The following is a 21,094-nucleotide window of genomic DNA, read 5'->3' on the forward strand; positions in this document are numbered from 1 at the left end:
ACTGTTACTTATACCAATAATAATAATAATAATAATAATAATGATAATAATAATAATAATAATAATAATAATACCATAATTTTATTGACTGTGGGGGTAAGAGTTACTTATTTTAGGGTATTTACCTCCAAACAGCCTCCACTGGGGCATTTAATCGATTACGTAATTGAACCAACACAGACGTTCACGCGCACCCACCCCGGGTCGTGTGATTCCCCCCTGCGGGTTTCCATCGCCGGAGTTTGACATTTCTCACGTGGAGCCCCTCGCCGCACACCATCATCATTATCATAATCATCATAAAGCTCGGCCCCTCCGGAGCGCGAGCGCCGACGCGCGCAGGAAGGCAGGAGGCAGGCGGTGGGAAGACGCGGAGAGAGCTCTGCCTCCCCCCTCCTCCTCCTGCTCCTCCTGTCCTGTCCGCTTCCTCACAGCGCCTGCGAGCTGCGCGAGGAGAAGCAGGTTGTGAATTCCTCCACCTTCCTTTTCCTCCCGGTTCGGTTTTCTTCTCTCCCCCGGAGCAGGACGCGGAGGTTCTGGGACTATGGAGGATGTGTATCACTGCACCCGCAGCCCGGCGTGGGAGGAACTTGTGAGTAAAAACTACAAATCTGGAGACTTTAACAAAGTGCCCCAGCACCCTTGTTTAGGTTTTTCATCCCTAAAGAAACTCACGTTAGAAGAATCCGGCGAAGTTTCTCCACTTATCCGACTTCACGCTCCAGTGCGTCTTTACGCGTTTCCCCTCGATTCTTTTCAAGTGTTATTCTAAGACGTCGAAAGCGTGTGATTCGCTTGAAATCAAGTCAAACACAAATCTGCACACTGATAACTCACAACAATTGTCATGCTTATTCTCGGATGAAAGACTTCTTTTCTTCTAATCCACATTTTGTCGCTTGGTCCCTGCCCATTTCCTTCAAAAAAAAAAAAAAAAAAGAAGAAGAGGAAAGAAATCCACCAACCGCTGTAAATCATCTGCTGTGTGTCAATTGAATCCAGTCATAGTGATTAGCTCTCATTCAAGAAGAATGGGATGATATTAGTTATATAACTTAGTAACATGAGTTCATGTGCGCATTAAAGTTAACTAAAGTTTTGCTTATAAATAGATAACTGATTATTGTAACAAATCGGGATCAGGATATGTAGTTTGAGTACTTGTAATTTGTATGAGTAACTGTGGTTTGAGTTTGAGTAGTGGGATTTCTAATGGAGTTAATTGGAGTCATTTTTTTTGAGGATGTTTGTGTGAACACAGCCGCTAGGGTCTGCCCTGCCACGGACGATCCCTCCGGTTCACCGGTCTGTGTCCCCGGTGTGGAGCCATAATAACCATCCGCCAGGCAGGGGGCTCTACTCCGGGAGGGTTTTTTTTCTTTTCTTTTTTTTTTTTTTTATGCGCCGCGGAGCCCATCCCCGCCGCGCCGCGACATGCTCCATCCCCCCGCGCGCTCCGCAGCCCACACACGCTCCGACGAACACCGCCGCCTTTATCCGGGAGACGGCGCGAGATGACGGCGAGGAGAGACGCGTCGCAGCCGCTCGGCAGCGCTCGGCTCCCGGAGAGGAAGGGAGCGGGAGCGGCGGCGGCGGCGACGGCGGCTGCTAACCCCGACTGGTTTCCCTCCTCCTCCCGACAGGAGCCGGAGAAAGGACCGGTGTCCGCCGCGGGAATCCATGCGCATGTGGTGGGCGCCGCGGCCGGCTCCGGAGCCGCGGACGAGTCCTCCGACAGCGAGGCGGAGCAGGAAGGGCCACAGAAACTCATCCGGAAAGTCTCCACCTCGGGACAGATCAGGACCAAGGTAAGGCTCGGCCTCGTTGTTGTTGATGGTGTGTTTTCCTCTTGTTGGCTTGTTGACTTCTTCCACCGAGATGGTCCGCGCGCATTTGCGCAAACTGCCTGGTTAGAAACATCACGGTCTGAATCCCAAGCTCCTGACATTCAACAGATCTCTGTGTGCTGTTCTTCAACTATCAAGTCCAGTTGCTCTCTTACGCAAAACAGACCAGAAAACCTTCGGGAAAACACCCCCTCAAAATATAACCTAAAATTGTTGGATCTGACAACGTTTTAAATAGTTTGTTTGTTTATTTGGAATGCAAAAACAGATGAAAACATGCATATATTGCAAAACATGGTAAATAGTAATAAAAAAATGATAATTATATAACAATTGATAATAGACATCATCGTGAAAGGCAATTAAAGTGCTTATTAAAGGATTGTGAAGAAGTTATTCACTCTCATCCCTTCCCTATTAATCCAACTGACAATGATACGCTTTAGTGTCAATATCTACCCATGTTTAGATTAAGTCGATTGAGTTCATTTTAATTATGTTATCTGAACAACGTGCATTAGAATGAGCCGTTTAATATAGAGAAACTCAATATTTTCATGTTAATCAGACATATTTCTGATAGGTAAACTGAACAACTGCCTCAGTTGATTGCGTTTCAGTGTACGTGATGAACAAACTCCTGAGAATTACTCCGAGCTCAACATAAAGTGCTATTTTATAAAACTTTCTGCAGCAAAATACAGTGAAATGCCCCTGAAAAAAAAAAGCTTTTGCTATAAGGCTGTTTTTTACAAACTCCCCCTGACAGCATGGCTTTGAGGCTAGTTTCATGGCAGCATCACTGATATCTCAGCTCGGATATTGTGTTATGTCCGCTACTCTCAAATAAGTGTGTGTGTGTGCGTGCGTGTGTGTGTGTGTGTGTGTGTGTGTGTGTTTGCCCTCTGATGCACCGGTGACCTGTTGAGGGTGTAACCTGCCGTCACCCGGAGCCGGCTCCAAGCACAAAAGAAAGGAAGGAAGGAGGGATGGATGGAGCCAGTAAGAGGATGCTGTGCTGCTTCTTACCTCCTGACACCTTAGCTTTCTTGGCCCACTTAGCGTTTACACTGGACCTGAGTTGCGTCCTCCCCACGCCAGTGGATCCACTTAATTATTGACGGCTCCACTCCACCCCACTTACATTATTCAGCACAGGAGTATATTTAGAGACCTCGGGCACGTAAGGCCTCACATTTCTCATGCAAATGATCTCAGATCAATGTTGTGTAACCTTTGAGGACACGTGGCAACATGCCAGTCGAAGTTTATACTTTTCAATGGAGATGTTGTCGAGTTTGTTGATGGTTTTGGGTAAAAAAAAGTGAGTGTAAAAAAAATATCTAATGGACAAATAGTAAATAGACAGTAAGTATGTATTCTTTTTGACCAATTATATTCAACTGAGGCTCCGTTTACGCAGCAAAGTTTTCAAGTGAAAAGGCAAAACTTTCATTGCGATATTGCAATTTTTCTCAAAACGGGCCAACCGTGTCTCCATGGAAACGGGACAAAATGCTCATTTTCAGAAAACACTCCGACTCCGTCTCCGTGGAAACTAAGCAAAACACAACTTTTTGCAAATTGCTCCAACTCCGTTTCCATGAAAACGACACAAAACGCAATGTTTCTGAAAAGTTGGCTACTGCAGAAAAATACGAGAATATAAGGCAGGAAAAATGTTTTCAATATACATTAAAAATAAATAAATAAATAAAATAAATATATATATATATATATATATATATGTGTGTGTGTGTGTACAGATGCATGTAAATGCTGCACAATTCAAAATGTAAGTAATGGAGATGTCAGTTTCCGTAGATTGCATTGATTGATTAATAATCCTTTATTTGTCCCACAATGGGGACACTAATGAACAATAATAATGAATAATAAAAACAACAAAAGTGACAGGGCCGCACGGTGGCGCAGTGATGAGCTCTCTTGTCTCACAACGAGGCTGTCTGTGTTCAAATACTGAACGAGGCCAAGTGTCCACACACCTTTTATACAGTATACATTCACACACGTAACACATGTATCTAATTCAACATGTCTGAAAATGTGTCTGAACTTATTAACGTATTTTTAAAAAAATAATCAAGAAAGAGCACTGCTACTTTGAAGAACACATCTTAAGGCACAAACACAGTAAAATAATCCAAATGTGTTTGTTGCATATCATAATACTGGACTTTACCACCTGATATCGTGCAACCTGTTGCCTCTGTGGTCAAGCCTGCACTTTTAAAACACTATCAGAGTCGGGTGGATGAGTTGTGACGTGCACGTATACTGCAGGATTGCTAATTGCAGTGGTTGGCGTTCAGCCCGGAGAGGCCTAATCTGCTCTGTCAAACTCCATCCAGCGGGCTGCATGTCACTGCGGGATTACTTTATGCCGCTATCTTAGTGGTATAAAGCACTTCTACTGTAATTGTATCAGTGTGTCTAGCATGTTGACATTGCACTAACAGGTCTGTGACTTATGGTGTGGGTCAGTGGGTTTTTTCTCTCTCTCCCTGTGTGTGTGTGTGTGTGTGTGTGTGTGTGTGTGTGTGTGTGTGTGTGTGTGTGTGTGTGTGTGTGTGCTGACGGTTCCTAATGGATCATGCAGGCACTGACTCACTGAGTGTTGTTCCACCGAGCTGTTTGCTCAGCTCCGCACTGTGTGTGTGTGTGTGTGTGTGTGTGTGTGTGTGTGTGTGTGTGTGTGTGTGTGTGTGTGTGTGTGTGTGTGTGTGTGTGTGCGCACGGATCCATGCAGGTGTGTGTGTGTGTGTGTGTGTGTGGGCACATGTACATGTGTGCACAGTGTCTCTGTCCGTCCCCTCCCCGTCCACTAGCTCTTCGCTTCTTTGGTTGCCACAGACGACCACATCTTTCGTCCCTCGCTGGTCGACGGCCGCGCCGCCCGTAAGACGCTTATTTTAGCTGAAGGGCGTCACACATGCCACGCAGTTATACGTCCACTTTTTTCTCAATTGATGTTGAAATAGAGGGGGGGAAAAAAAATCACGTATGACGTGTAAGTAAACCGCAATATTAAGTAAAAACTACACTAATGCTTTTAAAAATCTCTTTTCATTAAAGAAACTTTATCAAAACAAGAAAATTGTGCAGGAATCTCTTAAAATAGTTTATCAAAAAGTTAATTTATAAAAAAGAAAAAAAAAACACCCACTGATTTCTACTTCAGCTGTAGCTGTACAGATTAATTAATTTATTGATTAAAACAGTGATTCTCCTTTATCAACTTAAAGCAGCACGAGACTTCAAATAAAGCGCTGGGCAGTTTGTTATGTCTGCTCTACATTCCAGAACAGGGGTGTCAAACATAAGGCCTGGTGGCCATAATGGCTCGCAAGAGGCTCAAATCTGGCCAAAACACCAAACAAATTGGAAAAAAAGTAAACAAAAATGAAAATTCTTATTTTAATGAAACCCTCTGGTGCAAAATTCAGTGAAATGTCAAAAAAATAAATAAATCTATTACTGAAAATCGAAGTTTTCTTTGAAGTTTTTATTATTTGCTTGTTGGTTTGGCGGGTTTGGAGCCTCATGGAGGTCGGTTTTGGTCCACAGGACTCGTGTTTGACATTCCTGTTTAAAAATATGTTCATTTACTGGCTGGTTTAGTCCTTCATGTCGACACATTTTCACATTCCAGAACACAAACCGACAAATGACTTGAGAAAATGACAAGCGGGTGCCAGGGTATCCTTATGTAAATGCCCTTCAGCTGTCAGTGTCGTTAATTAAAATAGACCCGTCTAAATATGTGGTAGGAGGCAGGACTCCATGTTTGATTCCAGCAAACATGTGAGGATGACTCACGACGGTTTCATTGCCTCCTCTCTCCTGTCATCTCCACTCTCGGCCCCCTCGCTGTCTTTTCAGGGTGTGCGGTACAGTGCTTATAAACTTGTGACTAATTCTGTAGCTGTGTGATTAAAAGCAGAGCTAATGGTGCGTCGGGGTCAGCTGCAGCTGCTGCTGCTGGGACTGGAGACATCGCTGCACACCTCGCGTGGAATAACCCACAGCGCGTAGATGAACAGTTCAAGGGACGGTGCCTTTCGTAATGAGGAGAACGCATTGTCTGCTTGGATAAATACCCCTGGGATCGGGAAATTAGAGAAAATGACGTCAAAATGAGGTCAAGTGAAAATGCATCATTTTTGCATTTCAGAAGAGTTTCGTGTTTCCACGGCAACGTTTTGAAAACAGCGTCCGTTTCCTTGGAGAGGGCAGAAATGTGGAAAACTACGCCGTTAGCATGTCGGGCCACTAGTGGGCACTGTTTGTTGTTTTTTGTTTATCAGTCATGAAACATAAACAGAGTTTGATGGCTACGAATTCGGGTTTGTTCGTAAACATCTGGACTTTGGTGTGATCGATTTGTGAAAGTGCAGATTGGAGATGAGCGGCGATGGTCTCGTTTTGGTTTGTTGTTTTAGTCTCTGTCCAGAAGTGAGACCTTTTATGAGAAGTAGATTTTAAAGATTGTTTTTCTGGTAGAGGAACTTTAACGTTGTGGCTGATAGGCCTGCGTGAAGACATTATTATCAAGGCAGCCAAGGTGGTGTTCGCAAGCACCTGGTAGCCTGAAGGGATCCTGTGAATCTCCACCAGTTAAAATGTTTGGTACCAACAAAAAGTTGAAACTACAGCAGTTTGCAACAACATAGGGTCACTATGTTATACTCACCTCAAGTGAAAAGCAATTGCTGTTTGGCGATTTCAAGAAGGCCTTGTTTAGAGAAGCTCATTGTCAGAGCAGTTATACATCCAGAACTCCTCTATTCGGCATTGCAGAGTGAGGGCCCATGGAGCCACAACAATCAAACCTTTTACCGATCAGTGCTGATTCTCTGGATATCTACGCCTCCATATCCTCCCCCTCACCTCCGCCACTCTCCTGTGAGTGTCCCAGCGTCCTGTCCTCCTCTCCCTCGGGTGTAATTGCAACTCTGCGTCTCCTACAACTCCCACCACATGCTAAAATTTCACCAAAGAGATGGGGAAATTACAATCCCTTCATTGGCAGAGGGGTAATTGCCCCGTCTCTGATCTGCTTTGTTGCAGCCGGACTACACAAACGTGTAACTATTCATTTGTCAAGCGGCGGTCGGAGGAAGTGAGGAAATGCTGTTTAAGGCTGGCAATTTACACACAGTCACCTCAGTAGGTTCAGTTTCAGCTTTGACCGGGAACATACCTCGAATCTGAGGCACATAATTATGTACGGTTACTGTTCCTGTGAGTGTGAGAGACCAGAGGCAAGTCGAGTGTCGAGTGAGACTAATCTCGATATGATAACTGTGTCCTCTACAACCAATCATTTCCTGGAGGCCTAACCAGACAGGCAACTTTCAACTGTGGAGTTAAGTTGTGGATCGCTTGTTAATGTGTATTTGATGCACCGCGACCACTATTTCAAAGGACAAGAACAAGTACGAACCTTTAGCTACTTGCTGACACCACGTACCAACACTCCTACTTATTAAACTCAAACGATGTGTGAAGCCAACGCGTTGGTGGGAACCAACTCTCATTTTTAGTTCAACTTTTATTTAGAAGAGAAAAGGAAAAGCAGACGAGGTGCTTTCTTTTTCCCCAACAGGAACTGCAAAACAATCAAACAGACTAAAATAGTACAAGCATGGTTTCATACATATGTTTCTCCTTCTTACTCCAGTTTTTTTTTTTTGGGGGGGGGGGAAATGGAAATAGTACCAAGAAGAAATATTGTACTATTGGTTTCCACCATCCTTCCTAAACAGGACAAACACTTTAGTCCAATTGTTGCATGATGTCTGAGTTAAATTAAATTTCCTGACAGAGGATGGACCCCGGATGAGAGATCTTTTCCGAATCCCTCCAAGGAAGGAGTGATTCTCTTAGTGGCAAATTCTCTGTGCAGACTGTCCTAAAACCTTCCAAAGAACACAACGCAACTGATTGCCCTAGATCTTTGAGTATGATGAAGTTGCACATCCAGTGTTCACAGAACCGTAATAATTGGCTTCAGTTCGACTGGTACAAACTCTCCTCTTCATCCTCTTCAGGCTCGTCTCAGTGACAGTGGCAGGGACAGTTAACAAGTCGGCGACACAAAAATTAGAATTATTTTGTGTGTGTCACACAAATCTTACAAGAATTTCACGATCGATCCCTGACGATTTTTACTGAAGTTGCCAAGAGTTCAACTGCACGTGGTGCAACACTTACCATATGTTTACATGATACGTAATCGGGGCTTATAGCTCTTAAATTGTTATGAGATAAAACAATCAATCCTTTTCATAACAAGTAAAATAGATGAATTAAGGGGTTCAACAATGAGGAGAGTCCTCATTTGTTGCTTCATACATATCCCAGCTTGATAACAGTGACTGTGTTCAGACTGAAGTAAGTCGCTCCGCTGCTTGCCGAGGCGTGTAATTCCAAAAAATCTTCAACCTTGGCTCGTTGCATTAAAACACAATTAACCTAATCAGGGAAGGAGGTGGAAAGTCATGCGTTTTTTATCAGATTAATTAGACAGAGTCCTCCGTGAGGACCCAGAGGGGACTCGTAATTGGTTTAGGACGCCGTGCTCTGGGACTCTTAGCGGAGAGAGTGATAGACGCAGGCTGAGATGTTGAGTTGGCTCGAGCTGAGGTTCATAAATGGTCCGGTGGTTTGACTGTCTGGCTATTGTCCGAGGCAGGACGTTGGCTCTGCTCGACTCCGGCCGCTCAGCCTCCCAGGGATCTTATCCACCAACCACAGCTGCTGGATTCATTTGAACCGCCTGTGCCTTTGTCCATTGTGCCGTCATGTGTGTGCGTGCCGTGGAGAGCCCGTGTGTCACGCCGTCAGCGGCCCGGCGGGCAGCAGTGTAAGTTACTCACCGCTCGGGTTACTCATTCCTCTCTACGGCTCAGGACTCGCCGGCCGTCTCACAGTTGAGCAGCGGAAAGGAGCAGGGGTGCACAGAGGCGAGCTCCGAGACTATTTATAGATCACTTCTGGCCTACTTGGCAACAGGAAGGAGATGAAGACAAGGAAAGGAACTATGGAGGCCAAGGAGGAACAAAATAGAAAATAGAACGTCCAACTGGAGCAAAGTCACTTCTGCTTCTCTGGAAGAGACAAAAATAAAGTGTCACTTTTCGTTTCGCGGGGATTTGGAGTTTAAAATCTTCCACATGGATACTGACCACGTGAGGCCAACGCTGATTCTACTTGGCTACAAGCACTGGAGCTAAATAAAGAAACGTAGTGAACCTACCTCGTAGTATTAGTGTTGCGATGACTCAGCTCTCCTTCGCGGTACCCTGCAGAGATGCCAACTCTCTGTGTGTTTGTCTCAATCAGTCATGAGGCATTCATTATGCTTCCCAGTCCTAACGGGGCTATCCCTTCTCTGGTTGGCATCGCCATCAGACCAGCTGATTATGAGGCCTGCAGTGTGTTTGTCTATGCTGGTGTCAGGAGTGTTATGATGAAGGAGAAGCATTAAGAACCTCCTGCCTTTATAAGTTCTCTTGGATGTGCAGGAGACCCCCAAATGCACTTTCTAACCTCCGCTCGCACCGCAGGGCTAAATGAGGCAATGACTTCATGCACTGTGGTACAGCCCCACTGTAAAAGCCTTTTAGGGTAGTCGGCAATGAGGTATTTCACCTTAATCCACTGCAGGAATGTCGTTTTTTTGGCCGTAACGTTACGGGAAGGGAAGCAGTGAATTTACGTAGGTATACAGCTGTTTCAGCCCGTCCTCTTCCTGTGCTGCTATTCTTCCCTGTTAGTCACATTTCTGTCCAAACAGACTACACAAGATGAGCAATTTAGATGTGCAATTCCCTCGCAGTTTGAAGAACTCAACTAGCATTTACAGTTTTCGGACGAATTTACTCAAAATCTGATTTCTTGCAACATTTATCATACATTGCAATAGTATTGTCCCCATAGAGGGAATTCCTTTTGGGTTCAAAATAACCCATCAAGAACTCTTTCCAAGGCTCGGAGGTCATTTAGAAGGAAATTTCTATACTTCTCAGACCTTAAATTACAGAAAATGTCTTGCAAAGTGGCAGAAAAAGGCCACAATTACATATTTCCCCTTTTTTTGTCAAAAAGAATTCTCTGAATGGGCTTGAAGATAATCTTTATACATTATAGATATTATGATCCTGCTTTACAACATGTTATTTACAAAAAACAAATACTCTAAATATAAATTGTTGGCTGGGTGCTTTGAATTATGCTCTCAGTTACAGTAGTTTTCTGAGTTTTCCAAATGGATTAATCAGGTGAACAAAAATTCTGTTTGTGCTATTATAAGAAATATCACCAAAAAAATTTCTTGTTAGTTAACACAACTATTCTCTTCCAATTTTGTAATATTTCCTTCAATTTACATTTGTCATTTGAGAAGAAAGCGTAAATAGATGACAACTTTAGATTAAGAGTTCAAACATGCAAAAATGAAAAGTTAAGTCATGATTAGAAGCACAATGTACTGATTGTTCAATCTTAATGGAGAACTGAATACTAACTCATTAAAAAAATATTAAAAATGAACAATAAACTAATAACAAATGTTACTGTGCAGCTGACAGAACTATTCAAACATGTAAGACACTCCAATTGATACAGAGCTGTCGCTGTGGTGCTGATGTCCTAAATTGGACCTGTTATATATATTTTTTTCCAGATTGTTTGAATTAATTGAGGCATAGTTTTCATAACAACAGTTAAAAACAAGGTGGCTTAATTTGGTAATTTAACAGCAGCCTCATCTTTCTGGCTGCTGTTGTGTCCGAAGTGCATAACTATATGAATAAACCCACAAAGCCTGTGTATTTTTCTCAACTCTTTGTAAAGTATCCACGAAAACTTTACATTTTAAAGCCTGACATGTTACTAAAGCATCAATGTTTTGTCCAGCTCTATCAGCCAGTATAAATAGATGCCATCATATGTCAAACATACAATGAAATATTTTGGAAATTGGTATAAAACTAACTCACATTTCTCATATCATACATTTCTGTTGAAAAAGTTATTTAAATTTCAATGGGTAGTTTTAAATGTAAAGTTATGATGTTCAATCGTAGTTTTTCTTACATTTTCATAACAAATTCATCAATCAGGTGCACTTATGGGGCTAATAGTGTCAGCTTTGTGCTATGATAATAAATACTACAGCAATGATACATATCTCAATAGTTAACGGGACTATTTTTCCCATATCTCATGAAATGTACTTCAATTGGTTAGTTTAGATAGAATGATTATAATTGTAGCATGCTGAGACAAGCCCATGTGGTCAAAAGGTAAATGTGTGTTTTTGTGGTTTATTTGTAAACGAGCTCTTAAATTATCGTATCACAGATCTGACATTTATAATTCTATACGCCCATTTTGACCGACATTTAAATTTGACATGACTCTGCAACGTAAGTGTTTACACCATGCAGCGGGCGTGTGTGTGTGTGAGTGTGTGTGTGTGTGTGTGTGTGTGTGTGTGTGTCTGTGTCTGTGTCTGTGTCTGTGTCTGTGTCTGTGTCTGTGTGTTCTGCAGTGTTTTCTGTGTTATAGTTGACACAGCTGGTGGGCAGGATGTCGGCTTCAGCCTCCATGTCTGTTTGTAATTCTCCCCTAAGAGAGCAGCCTTTCCTTTGCTATAAATAGCCTGTGTGTGTGTGTGTGTGTGTGTGTGTGTGTGTGTGTGTGTGTGTGTGTGTGTGTGTGTGTGTGTGTGTGTGTGTGCGTGTGTTCTATCCTTGTTTTTATGTACTGGTGGGGACACAAAACCTGATCGTGGCCTCATGTCACAATGAGGACAAAAACGAATGTCCCCACAAGGGAAATGAACACATTTTTAGCTACGGAGACTTTTTTTAAATTTAGTTTTATTTATCTTATTTGAGTAAGGCTGTGGTGAGGGTTCTGTTGAGGACAGGGATAGTTATAAGTAGTAGTTTATAGTTAGTCTGGAGGAAATGAATTAAGTCGAAAGTGCTGTCACCATATTGTAATCTTCATTGAACTGTAAGTGTGTGTTTTCCCGTACTTTCGGGGACCTAAACTTCATTGCACACCAACCCACGGACTCGTGTCAACGTGACTACATAAAGATGTATTATGAGGTTTCCTAGTGAAAACATGTTGTATTGTCATTTTGTTGTTTGGGGTAGGTTAAGGACAGAGTTAGAGGAATAGTAGTCACAGCCAAGATTTGGAGGAAGTCTACAGGAAATGAATGTACGTGAACGCAATAACCCATAAAGAATGCACACATTGCATGTGTGTGGTTTATGTCCTTGTGACCTGACTCCACATGAACCAACGTAGACTAACGTCACAGTGGGGGCAAAAGTGGAGGTTCTCACGAGAGAGAGTAAGAGATTAACCTAACCCTGTGGTCAGAGTGAGGTTAAGGACAAGGTTAAGGTTAGACAGGTTGTAGATATGGCTGAGTTAAGAGTTAGTCTCCAGGAAATCAATAAAACTTAAAGCACATGCACCATTGAAATGTAATGTGTTTCTGTGTGTTGGTTTTGCTGTACTTTCGGGGACCCAAACTTGGTTGCACGCTAACTGACAAGGACTCATGCCAATATGGAGACATAAAGAGAAATTGTTATGCTTTTTGTTGAAAATATGTTTTATTGTCGTTCTGTTGTTTGGGGCAGGCTAAGGACAGAGTTACAGAAGTAGTAGTCACAGCCAAGTTAGGACGAATTCTACAGGAAATGAATATCAGTGAATGGAATGACCTTCAAGGAATATACATAGGGTAGCCCTAATTGCACACCAACTCATGGGGGAAAATATGAAGATCCATGAAGGGAACATTCTACAGTTTTTGGTGTGGTTTTTTTTGTGTGTGTGTGTGGGGGGAGGGGGGGGGGGGGCTCTTGCTGTGTTAGGGAACGACAAACGGTTAGCGTTACATATACAGTATAGTAGACAGATAGTACACAGTGTGTGTGTTTGTGCTCGTTCCACCTCTCCTGTGTACCCAGAGAGAATGATGTTCTTTTACCCAGCATTTGTGTGTGTGTGTTTGTGTGTGTGTGTGTTTTATCTTCTCTTTGTCCACTCTTGCATGCCTAGTTGTATTTGCTCTGCCTGTTCTGTGTGTGTTTGTGTGAGAGATGATGATGGGGGTGGTAATGATGATGAGTGCATGTACTGGGTCGCTCATGAAGATTCATTTGTTGTGACAGGCACAAACACTGGCTCTGCATGCGATAGAAGAAACATTTTCACTCTTCCATCTCCGCGGTATCAGTGCAGAAAATCAACTTGTCGTGCCCTAAAAGTTTATTTTGCCTACTCTTTTAAATGTGTGTACAATCTAACCAATAAGTGAAACTATTTAAATGGGAGTCAGGAAAGAAAATGTACACAATAATTTCTCCCTTAATAGAAATTGGTGTGATTTACTCGATTAAAGCAAGAAAATTATATCTTTATTGTGAATGCGGAAAGCACAGAAACAAATAAAAAAATATAATTTCTCTAACTGCAAAACTGTTTTTTAGCTAATGATTACAACTGCTTATTGACGACAATAGATGATATATAACAGTACATGAGGTATGATTAAAAAAAAAAGATATAGTTAGATACTGTAAGCAAAGCTGCAACACAGAGGTTCAGCGATCCCGGATAAACTCTTTACATACATCATTTTTTTCCAATAAAAAAACACCATTGAAAAACCCATTTCACAGTATTCCTCAAACATTCGGCTGCATCCCATGAAAACCATATAGGACTATTTCTGTTGGCCAATGTTGATTAAACTCATATAGCTTAAAATTGATTAACAGATGTTTGAAATGTATGTTGTCTGTTTGAATTTTCTTTTTCAAATTTTTATCTGTACAAATGAATGCAGGTTTGAGGATTTATGTAGCGTGTATATATAAAGTTAATGTTGATTAAAGCTCCCTAATACACATTTGTTCAGATTAGCCATAAGATCATGATAAGGTGTCTGTTTTTATTGAGTTTATTCTAATGCACATATCTTGTTTTCTTTTTTGCTGTATTTATGATTTGTTTTATATAAGGTGACCTTTATAGTGGATCCTTATTAATAACTTTCATTTTATTATTATATTATTATTATTATTATTATTATTATTATTATTATTATTGTTCAGAACCTGAACAATTTTGAAAACTGTTGAATGTACAAATTGAACAGATTGAATTATAATAGTTTGAAGAGCAGAAACAACTATTGGTTGGTTGTGATGATGCCACATTTCCAACAATTTCTATAAACCCATTGTGACTCTTATTAATAATGATTAACTTTTTCATGTAGAAGAAATGTGTGGAAATATATTAAAATGGTTACTTCCAATCAAAAACACTTCAGAAAATGTCCTGACTATGGGGTTAGAAAAGCAGAAGTACATTTCATTTTCGGGATTCATGACTCAAAGTTTACATTGTCTGTGGAATACCTTTCTTAACATAAGTGAGCGTAATTTGTGAAACAACCAATGGCAATAGCATCACAAGAGTCTCCTCACCTTCTGTATGAAATTATCTCTTAGTGTGAAGTGAAAAATGACTTTTTTCATGACATGCATCACAGCTTTTTCGATCCCAGACAGTTTTTCAGAAACTAAACTTTCACGTTAAAGAAGTAAATGTAGAAAAATGCTAAAACAGTGTTATCTTAAGGCATCTAAGCAAACTTCTCTCAGAAAAGTCAAGAAAATCCATTGACTGTGGGATAAGCAAAGTGGAAGTAAAGCTTGCTTTGTTGAGGTAAATGTGGAAAAATGCTAAGAGGGTTACCACTAATGCTGCTTTGTGAGACTAACCAAGAACTTTCAGAAAACCTCAGAAAAACCCACACTTGTTGTGTTCCCGGGACTTCTGCCATAATCCTGCTGTCCTCTGTGGAATACCCTTCTAAAAATAACCACTAAGTGTGTCTGATTGGTGAAGCAGCCATGATTCAATGGGAACAGGATCATTAGAGTCTTTCTCAAGATGTCTTTGTGATTGCTTGGACAATCGCTTAGAGTTCAAAAGATGTTCAAAAGCAGTACAAGCAGTCAATGGGACGCTTAAGTTGTCATTTCATTTGAAAAAGACAAGAACGTAAAGTAACAGTCGTTTGGGGTTTTTGATGATGTAACATCTTCAACATCCTCAAGACAGTCTTTAGCAACCACATACTTTCTGATGTATGAAATGAAATATGTGGAAAAATTCTAAAACTGTGTTACCACAGATGCTATTTCTTGCATCTAACCAAAGCCTCTTTCAGAAAACCTCAGAAAATCTACTGACTCCGGGATAAGAACTAAAAGTACCGATTGTTTCCGCTTCTTAGGACCCTATGCCGTCATCCTCTGAGGAGTACCTTTCTAAAAATAACCACAAAGTCTGTTTGATTTGTGAAACAACCGTGATTCAATGGGAGTGTGATTACCAGAGTCACCTCACCTCCTCTACAAAACTCCTTCTTTTTAGTCTGACCTGGAAAATACGAAAAACTACTCGATGTACTAGCTTCAAGGTTTGAGTTTGAGGGACGGCACCCTTAGTACCTGACCCGAAGGATGGAGGGTGACTGTGGTGGTTGGCTAAATATCAGATGTTCATGTTCAGTGAAACAAAATAAATTTTTATGAAATTAGAATAGGCAACATATTTTTGTTGCCACTATTAACTATGGTAGGATTGACCCTAATACATTAGTACCACATACCTTCTGTCGTAGGAGGAAATGTGGGAAAATACTAAAACAGTTACCACTGATGCTGTTCCTTGTATCTAACCCACAGCTCTTTTAGAAAACCTTGGGAAAACCTTGGGAAAACCTTGGACCCTGGGACAGTAAAAGCAGTACAACTTATTTCAGGGTTTTACAACTAAATCCTGACATCCTCTGTGGAATACCTTTCTAAAATAAACAACACCAGATTTTTGACACGACCATTATTCATTGGGAACGCCACTTCGAAAGTCCTTCTCAAGATGTTTTTGTGTTTACTTGGAGGGTTCAACAGATGTTCAAAGCTGCACAATCAGTCAATCACACACCTTTCCTGACGTTTCATTTAGTTTGAAGATGAGAAGTAACAGTAGTTTGAATTCGTCGCGATAATGTAACATCCCCAAGAGTCTCTGTTTAGACAGTTGTTAGCAGCCACATACTCCTTGTTGGACAATTAAATGTGGAAAAATGCTCAAACTGTGACCACAGACGCTGCTTCTCTCATCTAATCAGAAAACCACCGAAATCCCTTGACTCTGGGATAGGAAAAGCGGAAGTACTGTTTATTTCCGCTTTTAAAGACTCAATCCCTCTGTCCTCCGTGGAATACTTTTCTCAAAATAACCACAGAGATTTCTTTTTTTGTGAAACAGCCCTGATTCAACGCACATCACTCAAGTTTTTCTCGAGACATTCGAGAGTTTCTGAGCAGTCAAAGTTCACAGGAGCTCAAGAAGTGAATGAGTTGCTTCCCTCGCCATGTTCCTTTCTTTCCTTTTCCATCTTTCCCTCCCTCTGCAGCCGTCATTCCTCTTCCTCTGGCCCAGCGGTTGAGTGAGCGATGTGAGTTTACAGCTCTTTAGAGAAATGAAGTGTGGTGCGTGTAATGGGTTTTCCCTTTCTTCTCCACTTTTTTGGCCTATTCTTTGCCTGCCATGCATAAAATTGCTGCCCGCACACACATAAACAGCGGGTACTTTTTTATCTTGACAGTTTCCTGCAGATAAATACAAGAGGGTGCGAAACACAGCACGAGAGAGAGAGAGAGAGAGAAAGAGAGAGAGAGCGGACTTCTCTCGGATGGAGGATTTCTTTAATATGAGGCCTCACATTAAATGCTTGTGATTTTTTTCTCTTTCTTCCCGCAGACGAGCATAAAGGAGGGATTGTTGTTGAAACAAACAAGCTCATTTCAGAGGTGGAAAAAACGCTACTTCAAACTGAGAGGCCGAACTCTCTACTACGCCAAAGATGCCAAGGTATATATCAACAGTTCAACTCCACACAACATACATGCATGCACAATTACCTTCAAACATATTGGTGAAAATCTCAGAAAACCCTTTTATGACCCCAAACATTGGTAGCTTTCAGTCTAATTCCACAAATATCTTTTTTTCATGGTTGTGGAAACCAGACTTCTTAAGGTACAAAATGCACATGAGAGGATTATTACCAAATGCCTGGCAGCTCTGATCTGCTGAGGATAACTTACCTTAGGATTAAGGGGCAACGAGTTGAACTTGCTCTGTCCAGAGGTAGCAAAAACACATTTTACATCTCATTTATTTAATTTGTACCATATCAAAATCCCCCCAAAAATTGTCTTAATTACTGCACAAGCTTTTTGCCGGCTTGTATTAGTCCAAACGCTCTTTATGCTCTATGTATGTGTCAAAACAGATATTTTCACGACAAACTGTTAAAACGTCACTGCCTTTATAATCCTGTTTTTCCGTTATGATGGAATGAGCGTATGGCAGGCAGACAACCTGAGGGAACTGCCCTGAATGAAAATACTGACCAAATATCAAGTGGAAGAGGGGAAAAAAAATAAAGTCAATGTTTACTAATGTGGTCTTGTCAAGGTCAAGACTAGAGCATCCCAGGACCAAGACAAGACCAGAACGCTCTCAGGGTGGACAAATGGAGGCCCCAAATGCAAATAACGTTCGCACCAAAGGCAATATTCATTAGCTGTAAAATCCAGAAAACACTATACCAAGCAAATAGTGGGAGGATACAAATCAGATGACAAGTGCATAAACAGACAAATCAAGCACAAGCAGAACCGGAGACTTGAACAGGTAATGAGTGGAGGATAAATGATCAGACTGACTGGGTCTTTAATTACACACTGGGCTTGACAAGACACAGACGGAAACAATCAATGCTAACAATCAGGACAATAGCGGAGCAACAAGACACAAGGGACAATTTAACATCTTCACATTTGGAAGAAATATAGAGAGTACTTGTAGAAATACCCCAAAGTAGATTACAGTATGAAAGTAGAGGATTAATTAAACTATAATATAGAGTCTTTGAAGGCCGTTTCTGGTGGCAGGAGAGGAATTACCCCCATTGGTCTATGAAGAGTGTTATAGATTTCAGTTTTCTGAAAAACAGTCAGAAAATTTACTTGTGGTGCGAGAGATTGAGTTCAGAGTTGCTGCAAGTCTTTCTCTCTCAGTGAACATCCGTTTTTCTACTTTCGGCACTAAACACTAATGCATCATTTTATCTAAATTGATGATATACCCTGAGATGATACAATCTTGCTCCAGACACAGTTTGAAATGGTTCACTCTCCCCACCAATTAACACAATTAAAGTTCTTACATTTAGACGTTGGTAGATATTTTTACTTTAAACTGAGTGACTGCATCATCCAACAACAGCAAAATCTACACGTAAAGATTCATCACCACTAAATGCATGGCTGTGTATTACTCCCTTATCCTAAAATTCCAAACGTATACCCATGATGGTGTGCAGAATCAAAAGGATGTTATTTGTAGAGCTCTCTCTGAAGTCAGTTTAGGAGTATCTTTCACCTCTCTGGATCCCTTGTATAATCAGTATGTGTGAGCCCATCACATTGTACCAACGATGCAATAATCTAGACTACACCACTGACTGAAACCTTTAATTTACAGGAGCCTCTGCTAGTTGCCTAGCAACCACTGCCCACCCTGGTGATATAGTGTGTTAATTAGTGAGCTTTATATGGTGTCAGCTGGTACTTATGGACAGAGTCGGGGCTGAAGTCCACGCTCCTTGGCTCCAGTCTTTATGTAAAGATAAAATGAACAAAAAGATTTTATCTTTAATCTAATTGGTTGACGTATTTTTGTTAATTCATTCCAAATTATTTTCTGTGACTAATCAAACTGGATCAAATATAAAATGTTCACAAAAAGAGCTGGTGAATTAACTGACTTAGATAAATAAATGGAGCCCAGTAGGTTGATCCACCACTGGAGGAAAAAGGTGGTGAAATTATTGATCCTCTCACTTTTCAGATAATCTCAAGCAGCATCAAATTCAAAATTAGCATATGTGCATCAAGTGTATATTTTGATATGTCTTCTCTATGGTCTACTCTAAAATGTTCCATTTATATCAGAGGTGTCCAATCTGTATATTTTTCACTGGCCTGCAGCAAATTCTACAATTCTATCACCTGTTTTGTAAATCAGAGGTAATTTGATGAGACAAAAGATGCAGCGGTGTATATTCTTCTGTATGCAGACCTCTAGAAAACATTTGGACACCCATGATTTAAATGATGTGCACGTTCTTGCTTTCAGTATTTACTTCACTGGAGTGATGTTTTTCTTTTGCTTTCCCCCCTTTCACTCTGATTACGATCTGTTTCCCTTTCACCCCTGACCTTTGGCCTTTTTCGGTCGTCTGGATGATGATGATGATGTGTGTGTGTGTGTGTGTGTGTGTGTGCGTGTGTGCACGCCGTAAGTCCGGCAGTGCCGCGGCGCGCTGGCAGGAGCGGGTGCTGCGCAGGGTGTCCAGGAGCCGCGTGTGCTGGCGAGCTCTGTCCGTGTGCTGGACGGGCGCACGACGCTCCCCGCCACCTTTGGGCGCCAGCGGATCTGAGGAGGGCCTAGTGAGGATCCGGGTCAGCACAGCTCAGGGGCCAGGGGCCCGACCACTAGGACCCGCGTAGCATACCCACTCACCTGTAGTCCGCATTCACGTCATAAGCGCTCGACGTAAATGTCCAATCAAATTGGCTCACGTGACTCCAATGCTTCCTAATGACATTCGGCCAATCCCAAACCAAATATGACATGAATGCACTCGCTTAGATTCAAGATTTAACTGCAGGTCGGGCTGTGTAGTGTAGAAACTGTAGAGCTACGCCCAGAGTCATCGAGCTTGCTAAACTAACTCTGTAAGGAGTCTCGCTTCCATTGCTTTATGAGTCTTGTCGCACTGTAAAAAGGATACGAATGCCCCGTTTACACAACGTTTCATGTGAAAACGCATAATTTTTGTGTTCTTGTTTCAGGAAAGTTGCACGTTTACACAGCAACATTGTCAATGTAGTTAGCAAGCAAGGCCACAAGTTGGCACTGTTGTTTGTTATTTAACAACACGCTACAAACATTAGCACTGGGACTACACAGATATTCTGGTGGACAGACGACCAAGTTGGATTGTTTTTACGTTGACTGTCTAAATATAACTACCAAGTCCCAGGAGAATATGGACTGGGACGTTGTTCTTATTGTCCAGCTACTGAGCATGTGCACAACAACTGTTTACTATGGCTGTGTAGCGCAAGGCGCAGAAGCAGCGCTTCCCGCCGTCTATTCAGGATTGAGCCTGAATGTTTGTGTTGTCGTGTAAACGGATTCCCAAAACACAACAAATGTTTAGCGTTTTCACTCTTAAGTCGTTGCCGTGTGAACGGGCCCCAAGTTTTTGGTTTTTCCTAAATCTGATCTGGCTGCTTCCAAAACGTTAAGTTGCATAAATACAAAGTAGTTGCTTTTTGTGGTAATTTTACAATGCAACCACCTCAGAAATAAAGTTGAAAACATTTTTTTTATAAAAAAAAAACAAAACTTGAAAAAACCTGAAGACTCTATTTATGAGCTTCACTTGTGCCTCAACTGCATATTTTAAGGAGCCCAAATGTAAACCATATGGACCAAAATATTCAATTAAATTATATACCAATATGGCACTAATCAAAATTATTTTTTAAATAACAGCACAATGAAATGTAATATATTGTGCACAAACCTCTAAGCGCAACTATTTAAAGCAGCCACACTTTAAATTATTTCAATTGTCCATTTTTTCAGTGCAGAATTATTAAGATGCTTTGATGTTAAGATTAATCATTAAGACACCAAAATGTAAAGTTATTTCTAATGATCTAGCGGTGATGTTCATCTCTGTGAATAAGTGCCCATCACCCCTCTCCCGGCACGTCCAGCCTCTCTGGTGTCTCCGAGGCGGCCTGGCTCGCCGGCTGTGCTGCCCTGTGCTGAAGAAGCCTGACCTCCTCATTGATCCATCAGGGGGGCCACATCTCAGTAGCCTCCTGCTGGATAGGTTAGCGACTGGGCCCATCGGGGTTCTTTAGCCTCTGCATGACTGTAAGATGGCCACAAGCTTACTTAAATTAGTGCAGAGCATCTAATGTCAGAGGTCTTTAACATTCAGGTAGTCCAGGACT

The 21,094-nt window shown here is 41.6% G+C and overlaps 1 protein-coding gene across 1 annotated transcript in view; it reads left to right on the forward strand.

Moving 5' to 3' along the window:
* Positions 1–1,506: 1,506 nt before the first annotated feature.
* Positions 1,507–21,094, forward strand: part of dgkh (diacylglycerol kinase, eta) — a 60,165-nt gene continuing 40,577 nt past the window's right edge. Inside the window, exons 1-2 of the mRNA XM_080478936.1 lie at positions 1,507–1,808; positions 16,752–16,862. Coding sequence (XP_080335062.1) covers positions 1,515–1,808; positions 16,752–16,862 — 405 coding nt within the window. The 5' untranslated portion in view covers positions 1,507–1,514. The remainder of the gene's footprint in view (positions 1,809–16,751; positions 16,863–21,094) is intronic.

The sequence above is a fragment of the Lipophrys pholis genome (assembly GCF_963383615.2).
Source record: "Lipophrys pholis genome assembly, chromosome: 13".
Taxonomy (NCBI): domain Eukaryota; kingdom Metazoa; phylum Chordata; class Actinopteri; order Blenniiformes; family Blenniidae; genus Lipophrys; species Lipophrys pholis.